Source organism: Emydura macquarii, unplaced genomic scaffold (genome assembly GCF_026122565.2).
Source record: "Emydura macquarii macquarii isolate MOO-44397 ecotype Brisbane River unplaced genomic scaffold, CSIRO-AGI_Emac_v2 contig_1253, whole genome shotgun sequence".
Lineage (NCBI taxonomy): Eukaryota > Metazoa > Chordata > Testudines > Chelidae > Emydura > Emydura macquarii.
In genome coordinates this window covers 83228864-83252917 of record NW_027131390.1, presented here as the reverse complement: position 1 = coordinate 83252917, position 24054 = coordinate 83228864, and the positions used below count along the sequence as shown (strand labels likewise).

Here is a 24054-nt window from a genome sequence, read left to right as displayed (position 1 = left end):
TTGCCTTTTGCCCTTTAAATCCATAGATTTTCTTAAACTCTTGCACATGCGTAGAACATTCCTGTACATTCCTAGGAACACTGAAAAAGTGACTGTGTCTGCATAGTGGATTGGACTTTTTAAAAATTATTTCCGTATGGGGGAAATGGTTGGTGGGAGGGAAATACATCCCCCAACGCCAGGTCAGCGCACAGGGACGGCAGTATAGCCATTCATGACCACCCTATGATCTTGAGCACTCAGAGCCAGTGCTAGGCGTAAGCAGACTGAGTAATTGCTTAGGACCCTGAGCAGATCAAGGGGCCACCCAATTCACTTTTTATTGTGTGTTTGGGGGGAGGTGCAAAAATATTCCTGCTAAGACCCCCAGTGGGTTAGAACTGCCCCTCTGAGAGCTGTCTGTACCACTTACTCACAGTGTAGGAGCTGCTGGTTCTGCAGTTACAGATCGTGTGGACTTCACCCTGGCCCCCTTGAAACACAACCATCTGTGCTTGTGTGTAGGGGGTACAAGTCAGGTTATATGAGTCTCTGCAACTGGATCAATTTCATCCAATAAATTGTGCTTTTACAGCAAATAACTTTGTTAGATCTTCCCACTCCCCAAAATACCAAAAGACACTAAAACGTTATTGACTACTGATCTATAAAAAGGTGGGTTAAAAATACATGCTTTTTAAATTACGCTGTAGCAGTCCTATCATTTCCCCCCACAAATACCAGGAAATACTGCTCAAATTACTTTTCCTCACAATTTGATAAGAAGAAAAATTGGTCCTTGGTTGAGACTTTGGAACAGTTAGCTCAGAGTAAGTGTTTGTGGCTGTTTGATTCATCCTTGAAAGAGGGGTACATAACAAAACAACTGCCAAACCTCAACTACGGTGTTGCAGATGGAGCTGTAATAACAATTTGAGAGAGAGAGAGAGAGAGAGAGAGAGAGAGAGACTCACATGTTTACTTTAGCTTCACAGTATACATTTTCAATGGAACATTCTTATTTGTTTGGTTACTAAATGATAAATATAATATAAAAACATATAAATGCACTTTACTGTCATCTATTCTACAGGATTCTATGGAAAAACACCTAAGAGGCTCAATGGATTTGGTCTATTTGTTTTTGGTTTGAGGATAAAACATGTGGTTTCTTTTGCATACCTGTCTTTAAATTCATACAATCCATCTACAGTGAATTTTGGTTTTAATTAGAATAAAAAACTTAAGAATAATAAAATAGTTTAAAACTGCAATGTTGTTTTGTAGCTCAGTTCTGCTATTTTCCTAATATCAACCAACTTCCATTTAGAAAACCAAGGCAAATTGGCTAGTTGCTTTATAAAAACGGCAACACCAATCAAAAGCTGCAGCTGGTTGTGGCCAACTATGAAGTTATTTTTCAGTGCTATGGTTTGGGCACTTAAATACTGTACTGTATATATATATATATATATATATATATATGTGAGGTAGACAGAAAAAAAAAATCACATGTAAAAAATGGAGAATGAGTCCTTCCTCCTTCCCCCAAATCACCCATTTAGGCTTTGGAATCTTCCTGTACACAGAGCTGTGAAATGGTCTTCTTGATGCGGAGTGCAGTCAGTCGAGCTGCCCCATTAGCATACCAGCACTCACGCATTATTCTACCCAGGATTCGGAGTGCCTTAAGACAAAGAAAAAGAGGTTTAGGACCACACACACACACTCACAAAAAACCCACTGCTTTAGTGCAGCAATCAATTAAAAATCCTCCAGTGTAGGGTACAATAGAATACTTTGAAATAATATTCCAATGGAAGTGACAGAAACATAGAAAGTTTTGTTTTGGTTCAGTCAAAGAAAGAGTACTTTGATACTGAGTGCTGTCAGGCCCCATGTGCCATATTCACCTTAAAAATGCCCCTTTATTGTACTCAGCAGAAGAAGGATCTTGAATGGGCTTTAGGGGATGCAAGACAGTGCCCAAAGGGGGTTGTGTTGTGGGGAGAGGGAGAAGGGCACAAGAATGCATACAAAGCAGAGGCTGGAGGGGGGATTGCCCACCTCCCTAAAGCCTGCTGCCTTCCCATTCACCGGAGAGACGGGTTTGGGCTACAAAATGGCTTCTGAGTGCCCCAACCCGCACATTTAAGTTCTGCCAGTTTTTACAAAAGTCCTTTGCTCCTGTCAGCTAAGAAGCTAGACATCTAAAGCCCATTGAAATACAATGGAAATCTGGCACCTGACTTCCTTGGGCTACTTTGAAAATGCCTGCCTTAAAGAATAAATTTAAATATGCTTTCAAAAATGGGGGGGGGGGGGGACCTCACCTCACAACTTTGCCACTGGTTTGGGATATTTGGTCTAAGTTTCTGTTCACAGACTACCCTTCTCATATCTTCTATTGAGGGATCCGAAGGCACAACATCATAATAAGGCAGCTGGTACTCCTCAATGATTCCTACATGAAGAAAAAGAAACCATAATCCCTAACTAGGTACCACAATAAACATCACTGTCCTGGTGCTCACTCATGCTGAGTCCTAGGATTGAAGACCCTTACTCCCTTCACCAGAAAACCCTTTGGATTGCAGCAGTGGATAAGACTTGGTGGGAGGCAGCCCTGGGAAGAATGCCTCTAAAGATAACAAAGATAAAGTGAGTGATGTTGGGTCTTGGGAGAAGGGGGCTTAGGAGTAAAGAGATCTGACTGAAGTGGGGAGGCAGTGGAGTTTCAATGTAAAATCCAAACTAGTAGTAAACCACTTTGTTGCCAACCCTTATGCCCTGAACGCGGCAGGATGTGAGCATGTCCACTACATTCCCTGACAACATGGGTCCCTTATTTTCATATTGCCAGCACACACATTCATCATCATCATGAGGTTAATTTTGCGGTTCTTTTCAGATCAAGATTTAGAAAGATGAATTTACTGCAGATTGGAAACCCATCAACAGGGAAATGGCTTGGGAGGAACAGATTTTCTAAGGCATTCTACAATACACATCAATTTCTTTGACAGGGGAAGAGAAAAATAATTTACATATCTATGTTTTGTTGCTTTGATATTTCAGAATAATTAAACCAGCTAAGCATAAACTGCTATTTGTTGACTTGTTAACTCTTTCATATCAATAATTGCTCAGAAGGAAATTTGTAAGTCATGCAACTCTATCTACTTCCACATGCTATCTGAAAAATTCAGTTAAAATGGTGCATACATTGTAAGAACATCTTTCCTTTAAATTCACATTATTTTATCAAGTCTGGAATACAACATAAAACTGCCAGAAATTTTACCTCCAATTGAGCATCTTCGTGATATCTCCCAGTACACCAGACCAAGAGAGTATATGTCTGCACGTTTGAAGGACTCAAAGATGTTCATGTTCATTACATCATCAAGTATTTCAGGAGCCATGTACCTTTAAAAAAACACACACACAATTTACTTGAGAACAACATGTTGGAATGTCGTCTTCAATTACCATCAATTTTTCTCAACTTCTGTTCGCCACATTGCTGATAGTTTATTTCTATCACATTCATCAAAACCCCAGAGGCAGTATCAGGCTGTCTATTGAACCAATCACATAAAGTTTCTTTTTTTCAAAAATACAAGAATCACCATCCTAGCTGGACTACACTTTCTGACCCAACCTCAGAAGTAATGGTTGTCATGGGTGTCCTGAATATATTTGTCTTAAAAAACAAAAATAGCTAACAAACAAAAAGCCACTCTTTAAAACACTTTTCTCTAAACACTAGATGTTCCACATGACCATTATCTATTCAGTGCCAACAGTGAACTTAGCTCTATATAAAAGGCATGACACATTGTGGTCCCTTTTAAAGATAAGTAAAGCACAAAAAGCACTGGAAGATACAAAGGCGGATATTAGCAGACCAAGACAGCAATATATATTTAAAGCTTTCTATTAATCTTCTGAATTTTTATGAATTTTCTCTCTGAAAAAATTTGTATTGGGAGGTTTGCGACAAACTGCTTTTAAAGATTTGCCTAGATGGAAGCAGATTGGCAAATGCAGAGATGTGTGGACATTGTTAAAGAAAATGAAAGGCCAGACCACAAATGCTAAAAGGATCATCAATGGATTAATACAAGATTGTCAAAAAAAGAGAGAAATGGCCAGAAATCATACCTATTAAAAGCTAAGGTAAAGCATGATAATGGCAGAGAGAGTACACTTATAAAGTCTGCGAATTATACAAAGAATTATACGAGTTGCAAATGCTTTGGAGGATAGGATTAAAATTCAAAATGATCTGGACAAGCTGGAGAAATGATCTGAAGTAAACAGGATAAAATTCAATAGGGACAAATGCAAAGTATTGAATTTAGGAAGACACAGTCAGTTGCACGCATACAAAATGGGAAGATTGCCTAGAGAGGACTACTGTGGAAAGGGATTTGGGGGTTACAGGCGATCACAAGATAAATGAGAGTCAACAGTGTAACACTGTTGGAAAAAAAGCAAACATCATTCTGGGATGTATTAGCAGGAGTGTTGTAAGCAAGACAGGAGAAGCAATTCTTCCTCTCTACTCAGTGCTGATTAGGCCTCAACTGGAGTAGTGTGTCCCCACATTTCGGAAAAGTCCAGAGAAGAGCAAGAAAAATGAGCAAAGGTCTAGAAAACATGGCCTATGAGGGAATATTGACAAAATTGGGTATGTTTAACCTAGGGGACAGAAGACTGAGGGGGGGACATGATAACAGTAGAACCTCACAGTTACGAATACCTTGGGAATGCAGGCTGTTTGTAACTCTGAACAAAAATCATTGTGATTCTTTCAAAAGCTTACAACTGAACATTGACTTAATCCAGCTTTGAAACTTTACTATGCAGAAAAAAAATGCTGCTTTCCCTTTATTTTTTAGTAGTTTATATTTAATAAGGTACTGTACTGTATTGGCTTTTTCTGTTTCCCCCCTGCTGCTCCCTGTTTGCGTACTTCCAGTTGCAAATGAGTCGTGTGGTTGACTGGTTAGTTCGTAACTCTGGTGTTCGTAACTCTGAGGTTCTAGTGTACATAAAAGGTTGTTACAAGGAGGAAGAAGAAAAATAGTTTTCTTTAACCTCTGAGAATAAAACAAGAAGCAATGAGCTTAAATTGCAGCAAGGGTGGTTTAGGTTGGACATTATGAAAAGCTTCCTAACTGTAGTTAAGCACTGGAATAAATTGCCTAGGGAGTTGTGGAATCTCCATCATTGGAGATTTTTAAGAGCAGGTTAGACAAACATCTGTCAGGGATGATCTAGATAATACTTAGTTCTGCCTTGAGTGCAGAGGGCTGGACTATAAGACCTCTCGAGGTTCCTTCCAGTCCTACAGTTCTATGAAGCATCCTCAAACTTGTTTGAGATGAAGGTATGTGAATAACTGTACTCTGTTGGGATGTAAGAAAGGGAGTGCAGAGTTCTTTGTTCCAGTTATAAGATTATTTTAGGAGACCAAAGTCTGCTTTCATATAAAGTAAAAGATCAACCTTGGGACAGACAGAACTGGTCCTTGACTCACATTCACCTTTTTGACCCCTAGATGAATGTAACCCTGAGCTGACAAATGCAGGGAAACACGCATACACATACTTAAAAAACACAGCTTTTGACCTGCAGGTCAAACAAGGGGCTTTCTATGATGAAAAATCCCTATGTTTTGTTTAATGACTAATAGCCATGCAAGTGCGAAAGCTACTCCAGCCAAACAGGTTCATTCTACCTCCATTTATATTCCATCTCAATGTTTATTTTGCTTTTCAGTAATAAACTTTGTTCTACAAGACAAACTGACTGGATTTAATGAAATAAGCGTGAAAATGCACCATCAAGAAATTGAGAGAGAATGAAAATGAATTCAAACTGCAGTGAAGACAGGAGTAAAGGTAGCAGTTGAGCATGCAGTCAAGGGTGAAAAGGTATTGCAGTTACTACCCCCAAAAGTGCTGACAGGATGCAGTGAGGCTGTCATCACCATAAGCAGGAGGAGGACCTAAAGATAGGTGTGGTATGCAAGGTGGCAGCCACGCCCGGAGTGCCCACCTGCAGCAGGCTGAGGCTTGACAGGCATGTCTGCCTCAGTTTCCCATTTCAGAATCCTTAACTCCACTTCAGGCTCTCTTGCTACACCACCACCCCCTCCTTGGGGCTGGTTTAGAACAAATAGTCCAAAACACAAGTCCCAAACATATAGTCCATTTCTCATGCCAGTGCAAACAGTCATTAAAACGCAAGACATCTTGCCTCTCGATGCCTCACATACCACACACTGGCCCCTTCGGCCATGCCTGGACTCCCTGTCAGCCCTCTTCTGTCTTTCTACCATGACAGCCATTCTAGCCCTTCAAAATGGAGTGCATCCCTGCTCTTCCCAGCAGGTATCACCCACCCACCCCCACACACCCTCTCTGCCAGAAGCATCCCTCACTCCCCTGGCTCTCTCATGGCTCCTCTGAGTCCATCCCTGGAGATGGCAGTGGGTAACCTCTTCCATTGCTCTACTGCTTTCAGCCCTCTCTGGCCCTCGGCTCCAGCTCTCCGGCTTAGAGCCAATGGGCAGGCAACACTCCTCTACTGCTCCTCCTGCCTTCAGGCCTTGCCAGGCTCCTTGCCTTCAAGTCCAGGAAATACCTTCTGCTTCCTTCCAAGACCTTACACAGTCCCCTGACAGCTCTTCCATGCCCCTGACTCCCACTTAAGCAGCTCTGATTCAGCAGGTCTCTTTTCTCCTTGCTCTAGGCCCTGATGCCCTCTTAAAGCCCTGGTAACCGGCCAAATTGGAGTGTGCTGATAAGGCACAAGTGCACAGGCCCTGCTCCCTCTTAAAGGGTCAGTGTCACCCTATGATAAGGTGTTTGTTAACTAGTCTTTCATCTGACTAGCTTTTGTATTCATGTTACCTCCCAGATGCTTAAAGCCAAGGGGCACACAGTCAAGCCAGGAGCACCTATTATTTGATGTCTGAATCCGTCAACAGAATCATAACCCAAGTCATTAGAAACTTTTATTTTAAAGCCAGAGAGGTCCCAATATACTTGTGTGTCCACAAAAAGGGTTGGACCATCTCCATCTTGTTTTCTCTATCACAAACGTGTGTATCCTAGATTAAGGATTAGGATCTGCCCCAACTGGCAAGATTCTGCAAAAAGAAAAGGGAAGGGGCTAGAAAAAGAAGAAGCATGCCTGCTTCATACAGTGCTCAGAAATCACCCAGAAATAGAAATCAGGCTGAATAAATCTTCCCTCATGCTTAAGGACAAAAACGTATCTTGTCTATTTAAAATGTCTTACCTCTTTGTTCCCACTCGAGGATTCTGAGGTATGTCAATTGTGTTCAACAGAGCATCATGTCTCACAGCAAGTCCTAAGTCTGCAATGGCACAGGTTTCATGTTTTTTCACTAAGATGTTCTTAGATTTCAGATCTCTGTGTGCAATAGCTGGTTTGCCTGTTAAGATAAAACGGCAAGTAGAGGCATTATTGTGAATCTTCAGATACGGCTTGTTTATTGCCATCTCCCATCTCAACAGAGAAAAATTAGGGCTGTGTTTAGCACAAAATAGTTGCTGCATGTGTTCCAATGCTACCCACAGGATCCTAACAAAGGCGTCTTTTGTTCAGACATTTCCTTTATTCCCAAACTCTAGTCTTGTTACAGGAACCATAAATATCCTGTTCTCCATGCTCCTCCTCTCCTCAGGTATGGATTAGCTGGTGCATGCCTCTTAACATCCCAGCTTCTTCAATGGACATGTAATGAAATTAGTCACACCTGGAGGCAGATGGATTCCACTGAGTATGTTCAAAAACCTTATGTCACTAAATTCTACGGCAATATCCCCTGGACTTTCTGTGGCACTCCAGTGGAGCGGACTGGAGAACTTGTGGCAGCGTCAAATAAATAAAAACCTCCATTGCATAATTTAATAAAATGATAAATAAATACAATCAATACAATATTCCTTACATAGTTTGAAATTAAATTCAGTTTATTTTATGCCACTCCAAAATTTTCTATTTTCAGTGTGCTGCAGAATGTGTACTTCTAGATGATTGGCAGCTGAGTAGACTGCAAGCACCACTGAAAATATAATGTGTCTTACTCTCTATTTATAAAGCACCATGTACATTTAGGGTTTTATTTAATTTATTTTATAATTTTTTAAAACAGCTACTAAGATGCCAAGCTGTTTGTAAAAGAAGTCTTTACCATTCCTTCTGACTAATAAGCTAAAGCATTTTTGTAAATACCACCTAAAGTTTCCACTCATACTTCCTAAAAGGACATATGAAAGAGAAATCCAAATACCTTGTGTACCAAGTATCTCCATATGAAGGTGTGCTAGGCCACTAGCTATTGAAAATGCCAGCTTAATCAGACCATCAATTGTCACGGCATTTCTGTTTAAATAATCAAATAAGGAGCCTTGCTCATGGTATTCAGATACAAGCCACAGTTGAGTCCAAGTTCCATTATCTACCAAGAGAAAATAATCTTATTTAGCATTGTAAAGAACTAGCCAAATTTTATATATATAAACAAATGGATCAGAATTTTCAAGGTGAATGGATTTTTTAAAAAAAAGCCTATTTAACCACTCTCATTTAGCCCCCATGCCACAGGAGTGATTTCAACTTCAGAATTTCAAAGTGGATATGCATACCAGCTAAGGGAGGCTTACACTGCATGCATTTTGTGTTATGTATCTGGTATGTCACACAGCACAGAGATCCCAACAAATTACTGGCCAGAGTTTCAGAAGTGCTTAGCACTAGTAGTCCCACTGAGAATAATGGGAGCTTCTGGAACGCGAGTCCTTATAAATAGCTGGCCACAAAAAAATGAGGTGTGCTCTGTTTCCCTAACAACCAGAGCACCAAAGGAAATGCAGCTCATTGTTCTGCAGTGAGAGCAAAGTCACCATCAACTCTTGGAAGGTAAAAAACATTAGTTCTTCTTTAAATGTTCCAGTACAGAAATCCTGAATTTCAAGACATTGTCATATCATATTCTACTTTCCCAGATGAATTACCATATTTAGTTCTTTTCCTGCTATGAAGTTATCTATATGAAGTGATCTATTTTTATAGCATTGGCTGTACATGTATGGATTAGAATGGAGGGTATAAAGCACTGATGCAGCTTGATTATCAAGTTGCTAGCAAAAATAATAATAATAATAATCAATCATCAAACTAAGTAATATTTTACCCAGCATTATTCTAATTAACAACCTACCTGGTATGAATAGGACTCATTTAGACTTTCCCTTAAGTCAGTGAGGCCCCAATCCCACACTGAGCTTCCTACAAGCAGCCCCTGTATCTGTGCAGAGCCTCATGGGTCCATGCAGATACAGAGGTCTGCTTAATGCAGAACTGCAGCCTAAAAATTGTAAACTGATCGCACAATCCTAATGATCAGATTTAAAATTAATTTTCTTAATCAGCTCCTCAAATCATTAAACACACAGTCCTGTGTTTTAGCAAAATAGAGCAGGGTTGTGGAAAAATCAACTTCATTGGGCTGCCACAGTGCAGAGAACAAAGATTGTGAAACTAATGTTTGGAAATACTGTATACCCTTGTTATCAGCAGCAATAAAACCCAGGATGTTCTCATGTCTCAGCATAATTGTCTGATAGATTTCTGCCTCACGAAACCAAGACCTTTCATCCCTTGAGGAGAAGATTTTCACAGCTACATCTTCCCCACACCATTTTCCACGCCAGACTTCACCAAATCTGCCTTTTCCTACTATTTCCTGAAGAACAATAGTTCTTGCAATTGTTCTTTGGACCAGTAGAGGTAAACCTAATGAACAGAATAAGGATACTTGTAAACGAGTGCATCAGCGATTATTTTTTAATTCAAATTAAAAACATATATTCTAATATGTTGTAATTACCATGACCTTACAACACACACACACACACACACACACACACACACACACACACTTTCCTGTGACTATTTTTTCCAATTCTGACTAACAAAAGTGGATAGACATAGAAGGCAAAGTGTATACAATCCTCATCAGAGTGAAGGAGTGTAAGTCTATATCTGAAACATTCTTTTAACTGTATGTATATTGTCATGGTTCTCTACGATTTTTCAGTTGAATCTTTAGTATAAGATTGTGGACAACCTTCCGCATATGGACAAGCACGACTTCTTGCTCCAAACCATTCTAAAGATGTTGCTAAACCCAGAAGTTCACATGCTGAAGTAATACTGCAGTAAATCATTTCGCTTAAAACTAAGTAGAGCTGGCCAGTAATATTTCAATCAAACAGCTTTTCAGCAGAAAACACTGATTCGTTGAAACCTAAACTTTTTGTGAGAACATACCAGCTGTGACAAAACATTCACTGAGAAAGGTTTCTCAGGTCCAGGATGGAATTTCTGGTCAAAACCTAGAGAAAGAGGTTCAAGTCCCTGCTTTGCCTCATTTAGAGTAGAGACTTGAAGCTGGGTCTTTCTACATCCCCAGTGAATGCCCTCGCTACCAACCCACTGGCTATTCTGGAGATAGAGCTTGTCTGTCTGCCTGTCTCATTTTTCACAAAAGAACCTTCAAAAGGTCTTGATTGGGTCCTGGTGGGGAAAAGAAAAGTTTCTGAAATCTTGAAAAGCCATTTTCCATCCAGCTCTAAAAATAAGACTAAGACTCTGGAAGTAAAGTCTGTTGTGGGCAGAGAGAGAAGAAATCAAATTTAGTGGTAAACTGAACCCTCAGTTTTCTAATAAAAGAGTTCAACTTATTTCCCCCCTTTTATGAAAGGATTGTACATCTAGGTATCAAGAAAGATTGGGTCAAGTAGACTTATCATTCCTTCTGCTTAAATAAGATGTAGGTTCCATTCCAAACTCTGGAGGTGTGTGTTTGCTAGCAGGCACAGACTTTTCTGCCCATTCCTCCCCAGCCCCCCAAAGATTAATCCTTTCTGCCCATTCCCTCCAACCTGTCTTTGTACTGTCTCTTCCAGACCTCAGGCTCCTTGTCCTAAATCTCATTCTCCTCACCTATCCAGTCTCAATCTTCACTCCAAGGCATCTCATCCCACTCCCAATCACCTTGCACAACAAGTCCTAATCTTATCCCTCCAGAATTCCTGTCCCAATATCCCCTGCTCCCGGTCCCTGTATCCTTGCCCATCCAGTCCCAGCTCTTCCCCTCCCAGGTCTTCATCCAATCTCTCTCCCCTACACATTCCTTGGCCCCCTGCCATAAGCCCTCTGCAAACATTCCCCTTCTCCAGGGGTTCCCAGGCCCAATCTCCCTCCCTGGGCTCCTCATCCAATCTCAGATTCCACCTCTCCCACCGCTTGCCCCTGTCTATTTGACCATCCAGTCCCAGTCTGCTCCTTCCCACTCTCCTCATTAAAATTGAGCAAAAACTATAAGCAATCAAAAACTGGGTCTTATATTGAGAAGTGTCGGGCTACCTTAATAATAGGAGGTGCTACCAGCCCCACCAATAATAAAAGAATGACAATCTGGTCTTATTTTGGAGCTAGAGTTAAGCAATTTTAGTAATCTGAAACTATATTTATTACAACACTGTTTTGGTTGTTTGGATCAGGAAAGTCACCATCATGAGACTGACCTTTGAATTTAGAACATTTATCCTTCATAAACATAAACATGCACACAAAAAGAAGCAGCTTACAAAATGCCTTTAATTTCTATTTTTGTTTGGATCTTCTAACAGTGACTCCTGCTTCACTTGGTTTATTGTCAGATTTCTCTTGGATTATCAAAAAATCCACGCTCTTCTGGCAGCATTAATCCAACTAACCTCAATGAAAAACTGTATTTTTATAGGAAGTACACAAAAGAATGCTTCTAATGGGATAATATATTTTGTACCAAGTCTTCCAATCTTGCAATAGGAACAGTATCAAAGGCCTGTTTTTATAAACAGTGACACTGAGTTTTAAACAGCTGTAATTTTTACCTTGGTTCAGATTGTCTTTCTTCTGGCTGTTTCCTGTTACTCCTATATTCCCTTCTTATACCATAACTGCTGTAGCCTTATCTACACTCAAGATTTGCCCAAGTTACAACCATGAGTGGACAGCTACTGGTGAGAACCCCCTAATCTAGACAGACAAAGCCACTATTTGCTTGAAGCCATGAAAAGCAGCACCAGTGTATATTGTGGCTTTCTCTATGGTAGGGGTTTGCCACAATACGGTTACACCACTGGCTGGCCAAAGATGGCTGTAACTGTGACAAATCCCCTGTGTAGACAAGGCCTAAGTCTATTGACTGTGCTTAACAAAGAGCTATCTAAAAGTATGCTTTATTAATTCTGGTTTTCTTAAGCACAATTTATTTATTTTCAATTCTAAATAGACCATTCTAATTATACAAATCTGGCCCATAAAGACAACAGCCCAATATGATAGTTATGAAGTTTGAAATTTCCATTGTAGCATCTTTTCATATAATTTTAACTCAACAAGACCTCCTCAGCAGTTGACTCATTATACCATGCAATTACCATGATGAATATGATACCTCTTTAGGTAATACTTTGTCTTGAAAAACTCTTAAAGGTATGACTAAAGATAAGATTTTGTCACGGTGGTCATGGAAATCATGGATTCCATGACTTTCAAAGACCTCCATGAAATTATCCTCTTCAGCTTCAGCCCCGTGCTGTGGGATGCTGGTGGGGCGAAAACTGTTAGCTGAGGGGGGTTGTGGGGGCCCTGGAGCACTAAGCCGCCACAGGCGGAAGGGGCCCCACAGCCTGGCTCTAAAAGAGTTTGCACCCCGAATCATGAACACACTTACAGCTTATGAAGAGCCCACAGTTCATGCTCATCAAGTCACAAATGACATTCATGATCTTGCACTGTGGACAGACAGCGGCTCTGAAACTTGCCAACACCGAACACTCCTCATTTTATAAAAATGTGCTTGGGGACAACAGACGCCACATAAAAAATAATCTGTCTATGTATATCTTGTTAGACCAAAATTGCAACAGTTTGCAAAAGAGACTTTATTTAAAAGAATCAGTTATTTTTGTTCTATAGTTTTTCATTATTTTTGTTCGAAAAATTATTGCACAATATGTGTATATAATTTCAAAATAGTTTACTTTGTCAAGGAAGTGAAAACTATTGTATTAACATTGTTTGTTTCATGTAAATGTTACACAAATACTTTATTGTTAAATTACTAAACATTTTTGTTGCCGTGACCGTACCATGATTTTGTTCATTTTTACCATGACTGTTCTGTGAATTTTGCCTAATTTTACCATGACAAAATCTTATCCATAGGTATGATACATATTCTTTCCATAAGGCAACACATTTCACGCAGCTACACAGTGGGCACATTTGAATGTATCTTTTAATTTCTTTGTCAGTAAGAATGATACTATAGGTTCTAGTAGTATTTCCCATTCTAAGTGTCAGGAATACCCATACAAACCAATAGTTCTGTACTTAACAGTAGAAACTTTAACTGCCATCATTTGGCATTTTGAACTAAGAAAACTGAACACATAATATTGTGAATCTGTTCTCCTGGCTATTTATTAATAAAGATAGACATTTTAGTGTGTTTAGGAGTGCATACATACCAGATCCAGATCCAGATGTCGTCATATCATAAATAAGATCTTTAAGAGTTTTGCCAGAGTTTACTAGGTTGTACTCAGATAGAGGTTCTTCAATATTTTGTCGCTTCTTCTTTCTGAATGTACAGTGACGGCTTTGACATGTACATACAGTCAGCATTACAGCTATAGACAAGATACAAACTGGTACAGTAACTATCACTGTCAACACCACAGGTCCTAGGTTTGTTCTGCTTGAAGATTCTGAAGCTTTAAAAAAATTACATTACAACAAATCAATATACAGTGTATTGTATTGTAAATGTTTTAAAATTTTCATTATTACAATTTTACTTTTAAGGGATGATCCAAAATACATTTAAGTCAATAGGAATGTCTTTTCACAGAATTCACAATAGATTGTTGATAAAAAGTCCTTACTTTCTATGGGTATGTCTACACTGCAATGTAAGCCCAGGGTTTGAAATCAGGTTCAGACTTAACTCCCCATCTGTCTACACACAAATCATGCTAACCCAGGGCTCAGACCCAGGGTCCTAGGATCCCACGAGGGTGGAGAGTGCAAGCTTGAGTCAAGAAAGAACCCAGGGTTCAAGCCCTATTGCTTTGCAGTGGAGATACAGCCCTACGGGACTCATGTTCTGGAAATCTGCCAAAAGTATCTACCTGCCGACTTTCTTTGTCCTCTGACACTCGAGTGTGGTGGATAGTCAAGTTCTCCCGCACTGCACCATAAACAAAGAGCTAAAGCAGCCACATTTTGTGAAGGCACCAGGAAGTCTTGGATGTGGGTGGCCAGACTTTACACTGCATTATGCAGTGTAGACAATGGAGCCCCAGGTTGGAGCCCAGGATACAACAATTCCTAATGTGGGGTTACAAATGAGTGTAGTCACTCAAGCCCAAGCGTAACAAACCCAGGGTCTACTAACCTGAGTTCTACTAACCCTAAGTTTACATTGCAGTGAAGACATATCCTCTAGTTACATTGTCACAGGTTAATGCACATTCACATAGACTCAGACTTTAAGATCAGCAGGGACCAATATGACCATCTAGTCTGACCTTCTGCACAGCACAGGCCACAGAACCTCACACACTCTTGTAATAGACCCCTAACCTATGACTGAGTTATTGAAGTCCTCAAATCATGGTTTAAAGACTTCAAGGTACAGAGAATCCACCAGCAAGTGACCCGTGCCCCATGATACAGAGGACGGCCAAAAAAAAAAAAAAAACATGTAAGGTTGCAGAGAAATCTATATTAAATTACCATCACCCATAAGGTGAAAGTTAATCTGTCTCCCCAAACGTATTATTTCCATCTCCTATTTTGGATTAATGTATTAATCATTTTTACTTCAGGAAAATATGTATCTGTTCTCTAATTTACTCAGAATTAATGCAAATGCTAGTCTGGTTTTAAAAACAAAAACACACAAATCCAGTTCTAAATGCAGAGGCAAGTCACAATTTTGTACTTTCATAAAGTTGTGGTTGTAACTCTAGAATTATATAAATTCTGGTAACAAGAGACAGTAAAAATCCCACCGTATGTTTGTGCAAGATGGAATTCTCTTAACAGCAATATTCTCACTCTGATTACCCCCGGAACCTTTCAATATAGTCCTACTGCCCTAAATCTAGCAAATTACTTACTTGTAGCAGTTTTGTCAACAGCTCAGTTCTTGTAAACAATGTCATCATCATAGATAAGCTAATCACTAGACTGAAGAACCAAAGCACTGATCAGACCCATAGAGTCGGAATTTGACAAAAAGCACTGAATGAACAGGAATCTTAAGGCCTTACTCATTTAATGAATTTATATAATTTAAAGTATGTTTATAGTAAAGTAAATAAGTATATTTACATAAGTTTTAGAGACAGAAGTCTTGCTCTCAGTTTATGAAAATATTAGGGTACACAGACTGTACAGTCCAAATTATCCCAGGTTTCAGAATACATCCTAAATCTTGGGATAATTGAGGAAAAGATGAAGATAGACAGAGAGGCTGGTTGGCCCACTTTGAAATAAATAAATAAATAATAGAGAGATATGAGAGACACAAAGGTAAGTTATAAAGCTTTAACTTTTTTAATCTTAACATCTATCATTAAACAATTTCCCACAACTGTGAAAACTGATAAAAAGAGGAAAAACAATATTTTAAACTCATAATTTTGCAGGACTGTGAAAATTTAAATAGATACAGATCTTTAAAATGCTTAATAAACATTCTTCTTAACTGTTTAAAGCCATTAAGTGAACATTAATCAAAAAGTTTTGAAACCTTTATTTAAAAAAATCAACACTTACTACATAAAAAGAAGCTGTTTATAAATTAATACGTATGAAACAGAGCAGCACATCTGACAGCTGTCTAATGATTTCAAAATACAGTATGAGGTATTATCCAAGTTTTGTTAATAAAGAGTATTTTTAAGCAAGAGAAGAGAACACTATTTTGATAATAAACAGTTGAGAATATATAATTTTTATTCTTATACTTTACAAAGTTTACCTTTCTTTTCATATTTATGATGTATCTTTGCAGAATGTCCACAAATCTCTGAAGACTACAGGATTGGGCCCCAAATCTCAATATATACAATATATCAATTAAAATGCATCCATCCAAAGCTTTGGCTGCATGTACAAAAAATTAATTAAGAAATCCATGCAACACAAACTGCAATAAAGTCCACAACTAACAGCTTCCAAATCCCCTACCTCATCTTCTCACACTCCCCATTATCCCATTCTGTGCATTCAGAGTAAACTAAGCAAAAGGTAAAATCTTAGGAAACTGAACACATAGGTCCACTGGAGCCACAGCTAGAAGTTTATCAGAAGGGCAAAAGGAATTGCTAAATCAGCTCTTTATCTCCCATCCCTACTCCTCACTGCTCCTTGAAACAATTGGACTTCTGGAAGTTTCTTCAGGAATTGAGAAAGTAGACCCCATAGGAAATGCAGTAAATACAGTTACAACATTGCTGGAACTGGATACTTCATGGGATCATCCATACATCAATACATAAAAGTGCAGGAGCATTCCCTACAGTAGTCCCAGCAAGGACAGATGATTAGAAAACTAGACTAAGGGTACATCTACACTGCAATAAAACACCAGATGCATGGCTGGCCCAGACCAGCTGACTTGGGCTCACAAGGCTTGGTCTGTGGGTCTAAAAATTGCATATACAAGGTCAAACTGGGTTTTCCAGAAACCAACAGACAAAGAAAGGGCTTTTGATATAGAAAAGCTGTGTTTAAATTGACTCAGGGCCTCTCTTCTGATCCAGCAAATGGACAGGACCTTGTGATCCAAGGGAGGCTCCACCCTTTGCAGAAAGGTTGGAAAGATTTTGGTCTACGAGGGCTCCAAAAGACTGATGGGTGACTCCTGATATGTTTAGTGTGTGTTTACATCTATTTAAACTTTATTTTTATTATGTTTTTTCTTAAATGCTTTTACCTTAAGAATAAATGTGCTTACTTAGTAAGAGCTGTGTGGTAACTTGTAACTGCTGGCAATATACTGTTCATAGACCTTGGGCAGAAAACTGCACACAGGCTCTGGTTTGCGAGGGATAAAACCTCGGGTGAGAAGGGAGTGGAACAATGATTCCTGCCCAGAGATAGGTGGTGGCTGGAGCCCTGAGACCCATCTGGGCACTTCTGGAGTGGACCACAGAAGTGATACAAGTGCAGTTAACCTGAAACTGTGACACTATTGTAACTTTAATCTCATTCATTAAATCCTACTTATTTCATTCCTGGATTGTAGTACCCCAGACATAGAGCAAAAAGTGTAATTTCTGCAAAAAGTCTGTCCCAAGCACAAAGTCTAGCTAGATATTCTATCTCCCTTCAATCCTTTGATACCAACCAACAAAGTGCATGTGAAAGCTGTCAGTTCTTTCTGCAATCTTCCTTCCATGTTTCCCCCTCTTTGAAGCTAGAATCTGAAAAGCATGTCTACGGAAAAACAAACTAAACCTTTAAAGTAAAAAATCTGCAGAGCATATCTCATCATATGTATGAGTTTGTCACCAAAATTATAAATGGATAACATTACAAACTGCATATATTGCATAAGACCTATCTACCCTCTTACTATGGACACAAGCAGATTAGGTTAGGAAATACTAATATAGTTTACCATGCCAATAAAAGTTATTGAGTTTTTCTTTTATCAGTCATCATGGGAAAGGGCAAGCCAGCAGATTTTGCACCTGGGTAGCTAAAGTTTCATGGCAAATTGGCAAGCCTGTACACAACCCTCTATGAATAAGTTTTTCCATCTATAAACTGAGGATAATGGTGTTTTCCCACCTTTGCATAGTGCTTTGAAATCTGCAGGTTAAAGCAATATTAAAATATTAAGAATTATTTCCACATTGGCAGTTTTTGCTTGAACAGCCTCATTCCGTCTTCAATTAGGCAGTTTCCCTGTTATTGTAGGGTATTGAAAAACCTTAGCAAAACCAGCTGAGCAATTAAATTACAATAACTTTGCTGGAATATGTAGAGAATGAGGGAGATATCTATAATACTGTAGGTACCTCAGTATACCTGCTTGATAGTATTCTGTCACGCTGCATGGAATAAAATCAAAGGAGTACGTAAGGGGAAACAAACAGGAAATAAAACAATGACAGAAATAAGGTATCTGCAGCAAAAATACCAAGACAACAATGGGAGAGCTATTAATTGGGATATAAATGCCCACCTGCACGGCTTCAGTCAGGTAAGCAGGCTTCCCCCCCCAACTGGGGGCCTAAAATTGAGAGAAGATTAATCAGTTTAAAAACTCCAGGCCAGAAAGGAGGGGGCTGAGCGGGTTGTCAGTAGCTGCTTGAGGCAGGAGACCATATCGGAGTCACTGAGATGGGCAGAGCATGCAGCAGGGCTGTGGAACTAAGGCTGGGGCTCTGCCAGATGCATCTCTCAGGCAGTTGGGATCACCTATGTTTTGAGAGAGGTAATAAGGGGTAGGCATGACCCAGACTTGCAGGGCTTTTGCCGTTTAACCTTTTCCCCTGCCTGTTGTGTATCTTTGGGTGAATAGACAATACACCTGTTAGGAAGAAGCTGTTTGGAGGACTTTACTCAGCTGCTGGTAACAGACACACAGAAGAGTACCAATTGCAGGTACCAATTGCAGTTTGGCCTGTCGTGTTAACACAGTTGGAAAAGGGGGGGAGGGGAGGCGGCTCCTAGCCCAAGATCCAGGCTCATCATGATAGAAGCATGAGATTCCACTTGGAGAGAAGTGAAGGTAGAGAACCCTGCCACCCAAGGGATGCTCTCATAAGGGACTGCAAGAAATACAAGGCTCTACTTGCATGACAGGACAGAGGGAATAGCAGCTGTTGCAGCTTAGTGAGTCTGATTAAAGTGGGGTGAACCATGGAGCTCCACTCTGGGAAGAAGGCAGGTAGAGGGTTGTCCCTTGGAAACAGTTCCCACTGGGCATGAAAGATCACAGGTGCAGCTTGCCCCTGTACCATGGCAGCATGACAAGTTACAAAAGCCTTGCCTCAGTTAATACTTCAGGTATCTCTGATTATAGGGAAGATGGGTTATATTCAGTGAGCACAACTTGAAGTACTATCAGTTCATAATATGGTGACAGATTTAGTACATGTCTGATGCACATTATGTGGTCTCTCTTTCCTTTCTCCCATGTCACTGATTTTTCCCCCTCAATTATGTCAATCTGGTCAAAAGTCTCTCCAAATTATACAAAAGCTGGAATATGACCTGATAAACTAGGAAGGTCAGTCACCTATTAACTGAGTTTGCAACCTGAAAAACCTCACAGATCTTATTAGCGACTTCTCAAAATAACCAGTAACATACTGAAAGTGTATAGAGCTATTTCCCCTGTCAGAGATAGAAGCAAAAGAAGACCCCATCAGGAAGCAGTGTACCATTCATCCTAACAAGATTTGTTGTGACTCTACCTACTGGCAGAGAAAGGTCAACTCAAGTCACAGACTGGTGCAGGAAACATTAGAATTAGAAATATTAAGCAGAAGCAAAAAACTCCAAGCAACATAATAACCTAGCCAATACTGATCAAGGCAAATTAATTTTGCATTGTATTAACATTAATTGAGGGTAAATTTTATGAAGGAGTATAAATCAAGTCACTGGCAGGAGCTGTTACTCTGTCAAAATTTAGTTATCCAGACTATTTTATTGTTTGCATATTTTTGTTGTCACACCTTTACACCTCATCAGGTGCAAAATAAGAATTAGTCTTGGTTCATGCAAGAGGAAAAGGAATGAGAGAATAGACAGAAAGATTCCGTTGTTCATGCTGCTATCTATGGCTTTACTAAGGAAACTCATGAATGGGCAAATTGCACAAAGTAAACAAACTCCCTTGTGGTAAGAATCCCTCATGACACATCGGTCATCAGTTAACGGAATTAAAAAACAAAGCCACTTTTGACATATGTAAAACATGAGTTTTTGATTTAGGAAGTCTGACCTACCCAGATTATCAATGAAACTTTTTCTTCCCACTGAACTAATCTTACATTTGAGGGTAAAGTTTATGCGTTTTATGTGATCCGCTTTTAAAACTTTTCCTTGCATGATGAGAATTTGTTCACCTCGTCCACCTCACTGTGAAAACACAGCCGTCTATGTGTGTGTGACATTGTATGGTTACAAGCAGAGCTATAATTTCAAAGAATACATTTTACATTTTCAATAAAGTATAATTAAGCATGAAATAGTGCACACAAATATTTGCATGCAGAAGATGCCAAATGTCAATGGAAATGAGGTCTTGTAGATGCACAAGTTGGGCACTGAATCACATCGATAAACCATTAAACTATCCCGTTTTGTTTTTTGTTTTTTAATTTTAAACACTATGTTCATAATTTTAGTGATCACACATTGATCATTAGCACATGCCTGCTCCTGATTTGCACTATGCCAACAGCTTCTTTTCCCCATTCATTTAAACAATGGCTTTTATAATAAAAATACTCGTGATTTAATAAAATGTGCAGCTATTGGAAAAATGGAACAACTTGAACAATTTATTCATAGATGTTGCTTTCTATAGCCTTTGTGTCTTTCGAACATTTGAATTGGTTGTTGCAAAACATTTGGTTTCTTATTACTTTTAGCAGCAAGGGTAATCTACTCGGGCTAAAAACTAAGCCCTTTGCCCTACACATTTGGGAGAGTTCATGTTAGATGCAAATTGCAGAACTGCCAAGGTTACTTGATTGTTAATCTTTTCTGACAATTCATATTCATATTACAGGATAAACATTGTCTAGGTCCAAGTGAAAGCAGGTTTCTTGGAAATTACTGGACTTTTAGGCCCAAAACCTTGGATCCCCCCTTAGGGCTGTTTTGCCCCATATTTCTGGTGCAAAGTGTCCCCAAAGCTGGTATGTCTGACCCTGGGAATATTAGAGAGACAAGGTGGGTGAGGTAATATATTTTATTGCATCAACATCCATTGGTGAGAGAGACAAGCTTTTGAGCTACAGAGTTCTTTCTCGGGTCTGGGAAAGGTCCTTAGAGAGTCATAGCTAAATACAAGCTTGAACAGATAGTTTAGCATAAATAGTTAGCAAGTATTCTAAGGGGATGTCTACACAGCAAAGAAAAACCCATGATTGGCCTGTGTCAGGCACTTGGGCTTTCAGGGCTCAGACTGCAGGGCTATTTCATTGTTATGTAGGCTTCTGTGCTTGGGACAATCTGGCAGTGACAGTGAGCCTGTATCTGCTGGCACAAGCCAGCCTCAGGTTTTTCTTTGCTATGTAGACATACCCCAAGGGACCACTCAAGGTGAAGTGGCCTGTTCACACCCCTGTAGTCATAGAACAAAAAAGGGGGTTAGTGATTTATGGTTTGTTGTAATAAGCCATAAAACCAGTGCCTTTATTAAGACTATGGTTTTGAGTGTCTAGCAAAATTATGAATTTAAGCTCTCAGGCTTGTCTAAGAGCCAAGATAATGGCTTCTGTGCCAACCACGTCCCTGCATCTGGCATAGGGAGTGTGTCCAGGGGAAGGACATTGCTGGAGTTTCCCTGAATCTTGACTATTTCCAGTTGCACATGAGTTGCAATGGTACATTGAGATCACTGGCAGTCGCTATGTAAAAGAGCTTCTTCTTAACTCAGCAGATCTGCAGACTTCTGAATTCAAAGTAATATCTGTTTTGCCTCCATGGCTAATAAAACATTACTGGTCTTTACTCACATGAGCACAGCAGAACCTATACAGCTGAGAGATTAGAATTTTAGCTTGTAATTGACAAATACGTCTGAGAAGTTTAAAGGGAGTTTGATGAGAAGTTAATATTTTAAGATAATTAATATTTTGGTCTCATCCTCACTAGAAGGCCTTCCTCAGGTCTCTGGTCTCATTTCTGAGTGTCCCACTTGCTCCCTACATTCTTCTTCTCCTTTCACTGCTCCCTTCTTTGTCACACACTTTCATTTTTGTCCTTCTGTGCTGCTCCCTATATGTGGAGCTCCCATTTCTCACTTCCAAACCTCACCCCAACCCACCCGCCTTTCTTCCTTCAGACTATGTCTTTAACCCACAACTTCCAGGAATGTTTCCCTCTTTGTTCATTTCATCAGGAGTCCCTCCTTGTTCTGCCTTCCCTGAACTGCTCTCCCCTATCTCATTTTATGCTGGATTACAAAATCTTCAGAGCAATAGACATATCTAATTCCCTTGGTAACACGCTGTGTAACATCACAACATAAATGACTAATTATAATATAGACTGTGAATATGTTAACTTCTTATATAAATGCAGTAGACTTTACAAATAAATACTATACCACTTGCAAGGATATTGGAATAGATTGAATTAATTAAAAACTGAAGGGGGAAAATGCAATGTTTTTCTGTAACTAAAAATAGAGTGGAAAAAGCATCAATTAATCTTTTCTCTGTTACAACTTTTGCGAATGCATGACTCAAATATGGCATAACTTTATGGTATATAGAGTTCCTAGAAAAGTAAACCCTTTTCTCCCACTTGCCTCTCTAATTGGAATCAGGAATCTATACCTACTGGGTAAAGTTCAACAACACCAATATAACCTGGCCAAAAGCTGTTCAGTCAGTTGCTACAACTCTTTACAGAATTTGAAAGCTTCAAGACATGCACACAAATTTGCTGATGCTATAGAAAGAAATGATGCCACCCTCGTATGCTACACTATGAACTTAAACAGAGAGGTCTTAGAATGTAATGTGATCCCATTGTCCCAAATAAACATGATACACAAGACTGGCCCTGAATTGTACAGAAAGCAATACTATGCACTTTCTTCCCCCCACCTTTGTCCTTTTGATCTTTACGTTAACAGACATTGCAATAAATAAATATTCCAATATAAGCTTTACCAATTTCTCAACCACGTATATGAAAAATGACATGACACTTAAAATTACAGGACTCTAGAAGTAACTAGTCAAAATGAGAAGAAATATGTTACAAGTCAGGACAGCTGCCCGTACCAATGATTAAAATAAAAGACAAATGCAGATTTTCCCCTGCCCACAGATGGAAGGGGAATTTCAGTCACAGAATTACCCATTTTTATCTTGCTAGTTGTTATTTAATTATCCCCCTAATTGGAAGTGTACATACATTTTCTAACCTCTCTACCCTGTTTGCATATCTAAGACATTTAATTCCAGACCTCAACCTTTAAATATTTATACGTCCAGTTTAGACTGCAAAATCCTTGGGGAAGGAACTATGTCTCACCATTTATTTGTAAAACACTATCACCTGTGACACTATCAAATAAAATAATTTCTGCATGGCCCATTTCTTTGGCAACATACACAGCTCACTGTGACCAAGCAATTTTTAATTTATGGCCAAAATTTATATTTCTCTGCGGCTACACAGTACAATGTCTCCACTATACTGGTTACAATTTTGTGAAAGGTCTAAATAGGACACCAGTAAATCAGTTTGAATTATTAATTATGGTACTCCATCACAGAAAGATTTTTTTTAAGCAATCAATTTTTTTTTTACTTCCTTCAGCCAGCATTCTACCATCAGCTGTGCACACACCTCCCACTGGCTATAGTGAGAGCCACACACGAATGTCCGATGGCAGAATGTAGACCTATTTAAAACTGCAATATATCTTTGCTCCTGTCATGATAGTTCAAATAAAAACTAACTGAGATTATTGCTTACCTATAGGCAGGTGGAGTGTTATATTGTTGCAGAAGTCGGTGTAGCAGCATTCTGTTTTTGTAATGTTTTTAGAACTATGGCAGAAGACTTGAGCATTCAGTTCTGGGAGGGATACACACGACTTTATCACCTCTTCCTTGCCATTAGTTAGCATGACTGAAGCCCAACATGCTCCTTCAGTTTGACAGGTGAAGTTTGTATGCTCACACAACTGGC

The 24054-nt window shown here is 39.4% G+C and overlaps 1 protein-coding gene across 4 annotated transcripts; it reads right to left on the bottom strand.

Annotated features, from left to right (window-relative positions):
• Window positions 1-951: 951 nt before the first annotated feature.
• On the bottom strand, window positions 952-24007 carry ACVR1C (activin A receptor type 1C). 4 transcript variants are annotated; one of them, XM_067549885.1, is made up of 8 exons: window positions 23839-24007; window positions 13611-13856; window positions 9589-9819; window positions 8315-8482; window positions 7297-7453; window positions 3284-3408; window positions 2313-2443; window positions 952-1666 (listed from the first exon to the last, which is right to left on the bottom strand). In XM_067549885.1, the coding sequence occupies exons 1-8, from the start codon at window positions 23990-23992 to the stop codon at window positions 1541-1543; spliced, it is 1338 nt and encodes a 445-aa protein (XP_067405986.1). In that variant the 5' UTR covers window positions 23993-24007; the 3' UTR covers window positions 952-1540. The 4 variants fall into 4 exon arrangements, with proteins under 4 accessions (XP_067405986.1, XP_067405984.1, XP_067405985.1 ...); XM_067549883.1 differs by having other exon boundaries at window positions 13611-13850; window positions 23839-23992; XM_067549884.1 differs by lacking the exon at window positions 13611-13856 and having other exon boundaries at window positions 23839-23992.
• Between the last annotated feature and the right edge of the window lie 47 nt (window positions 24008-24054).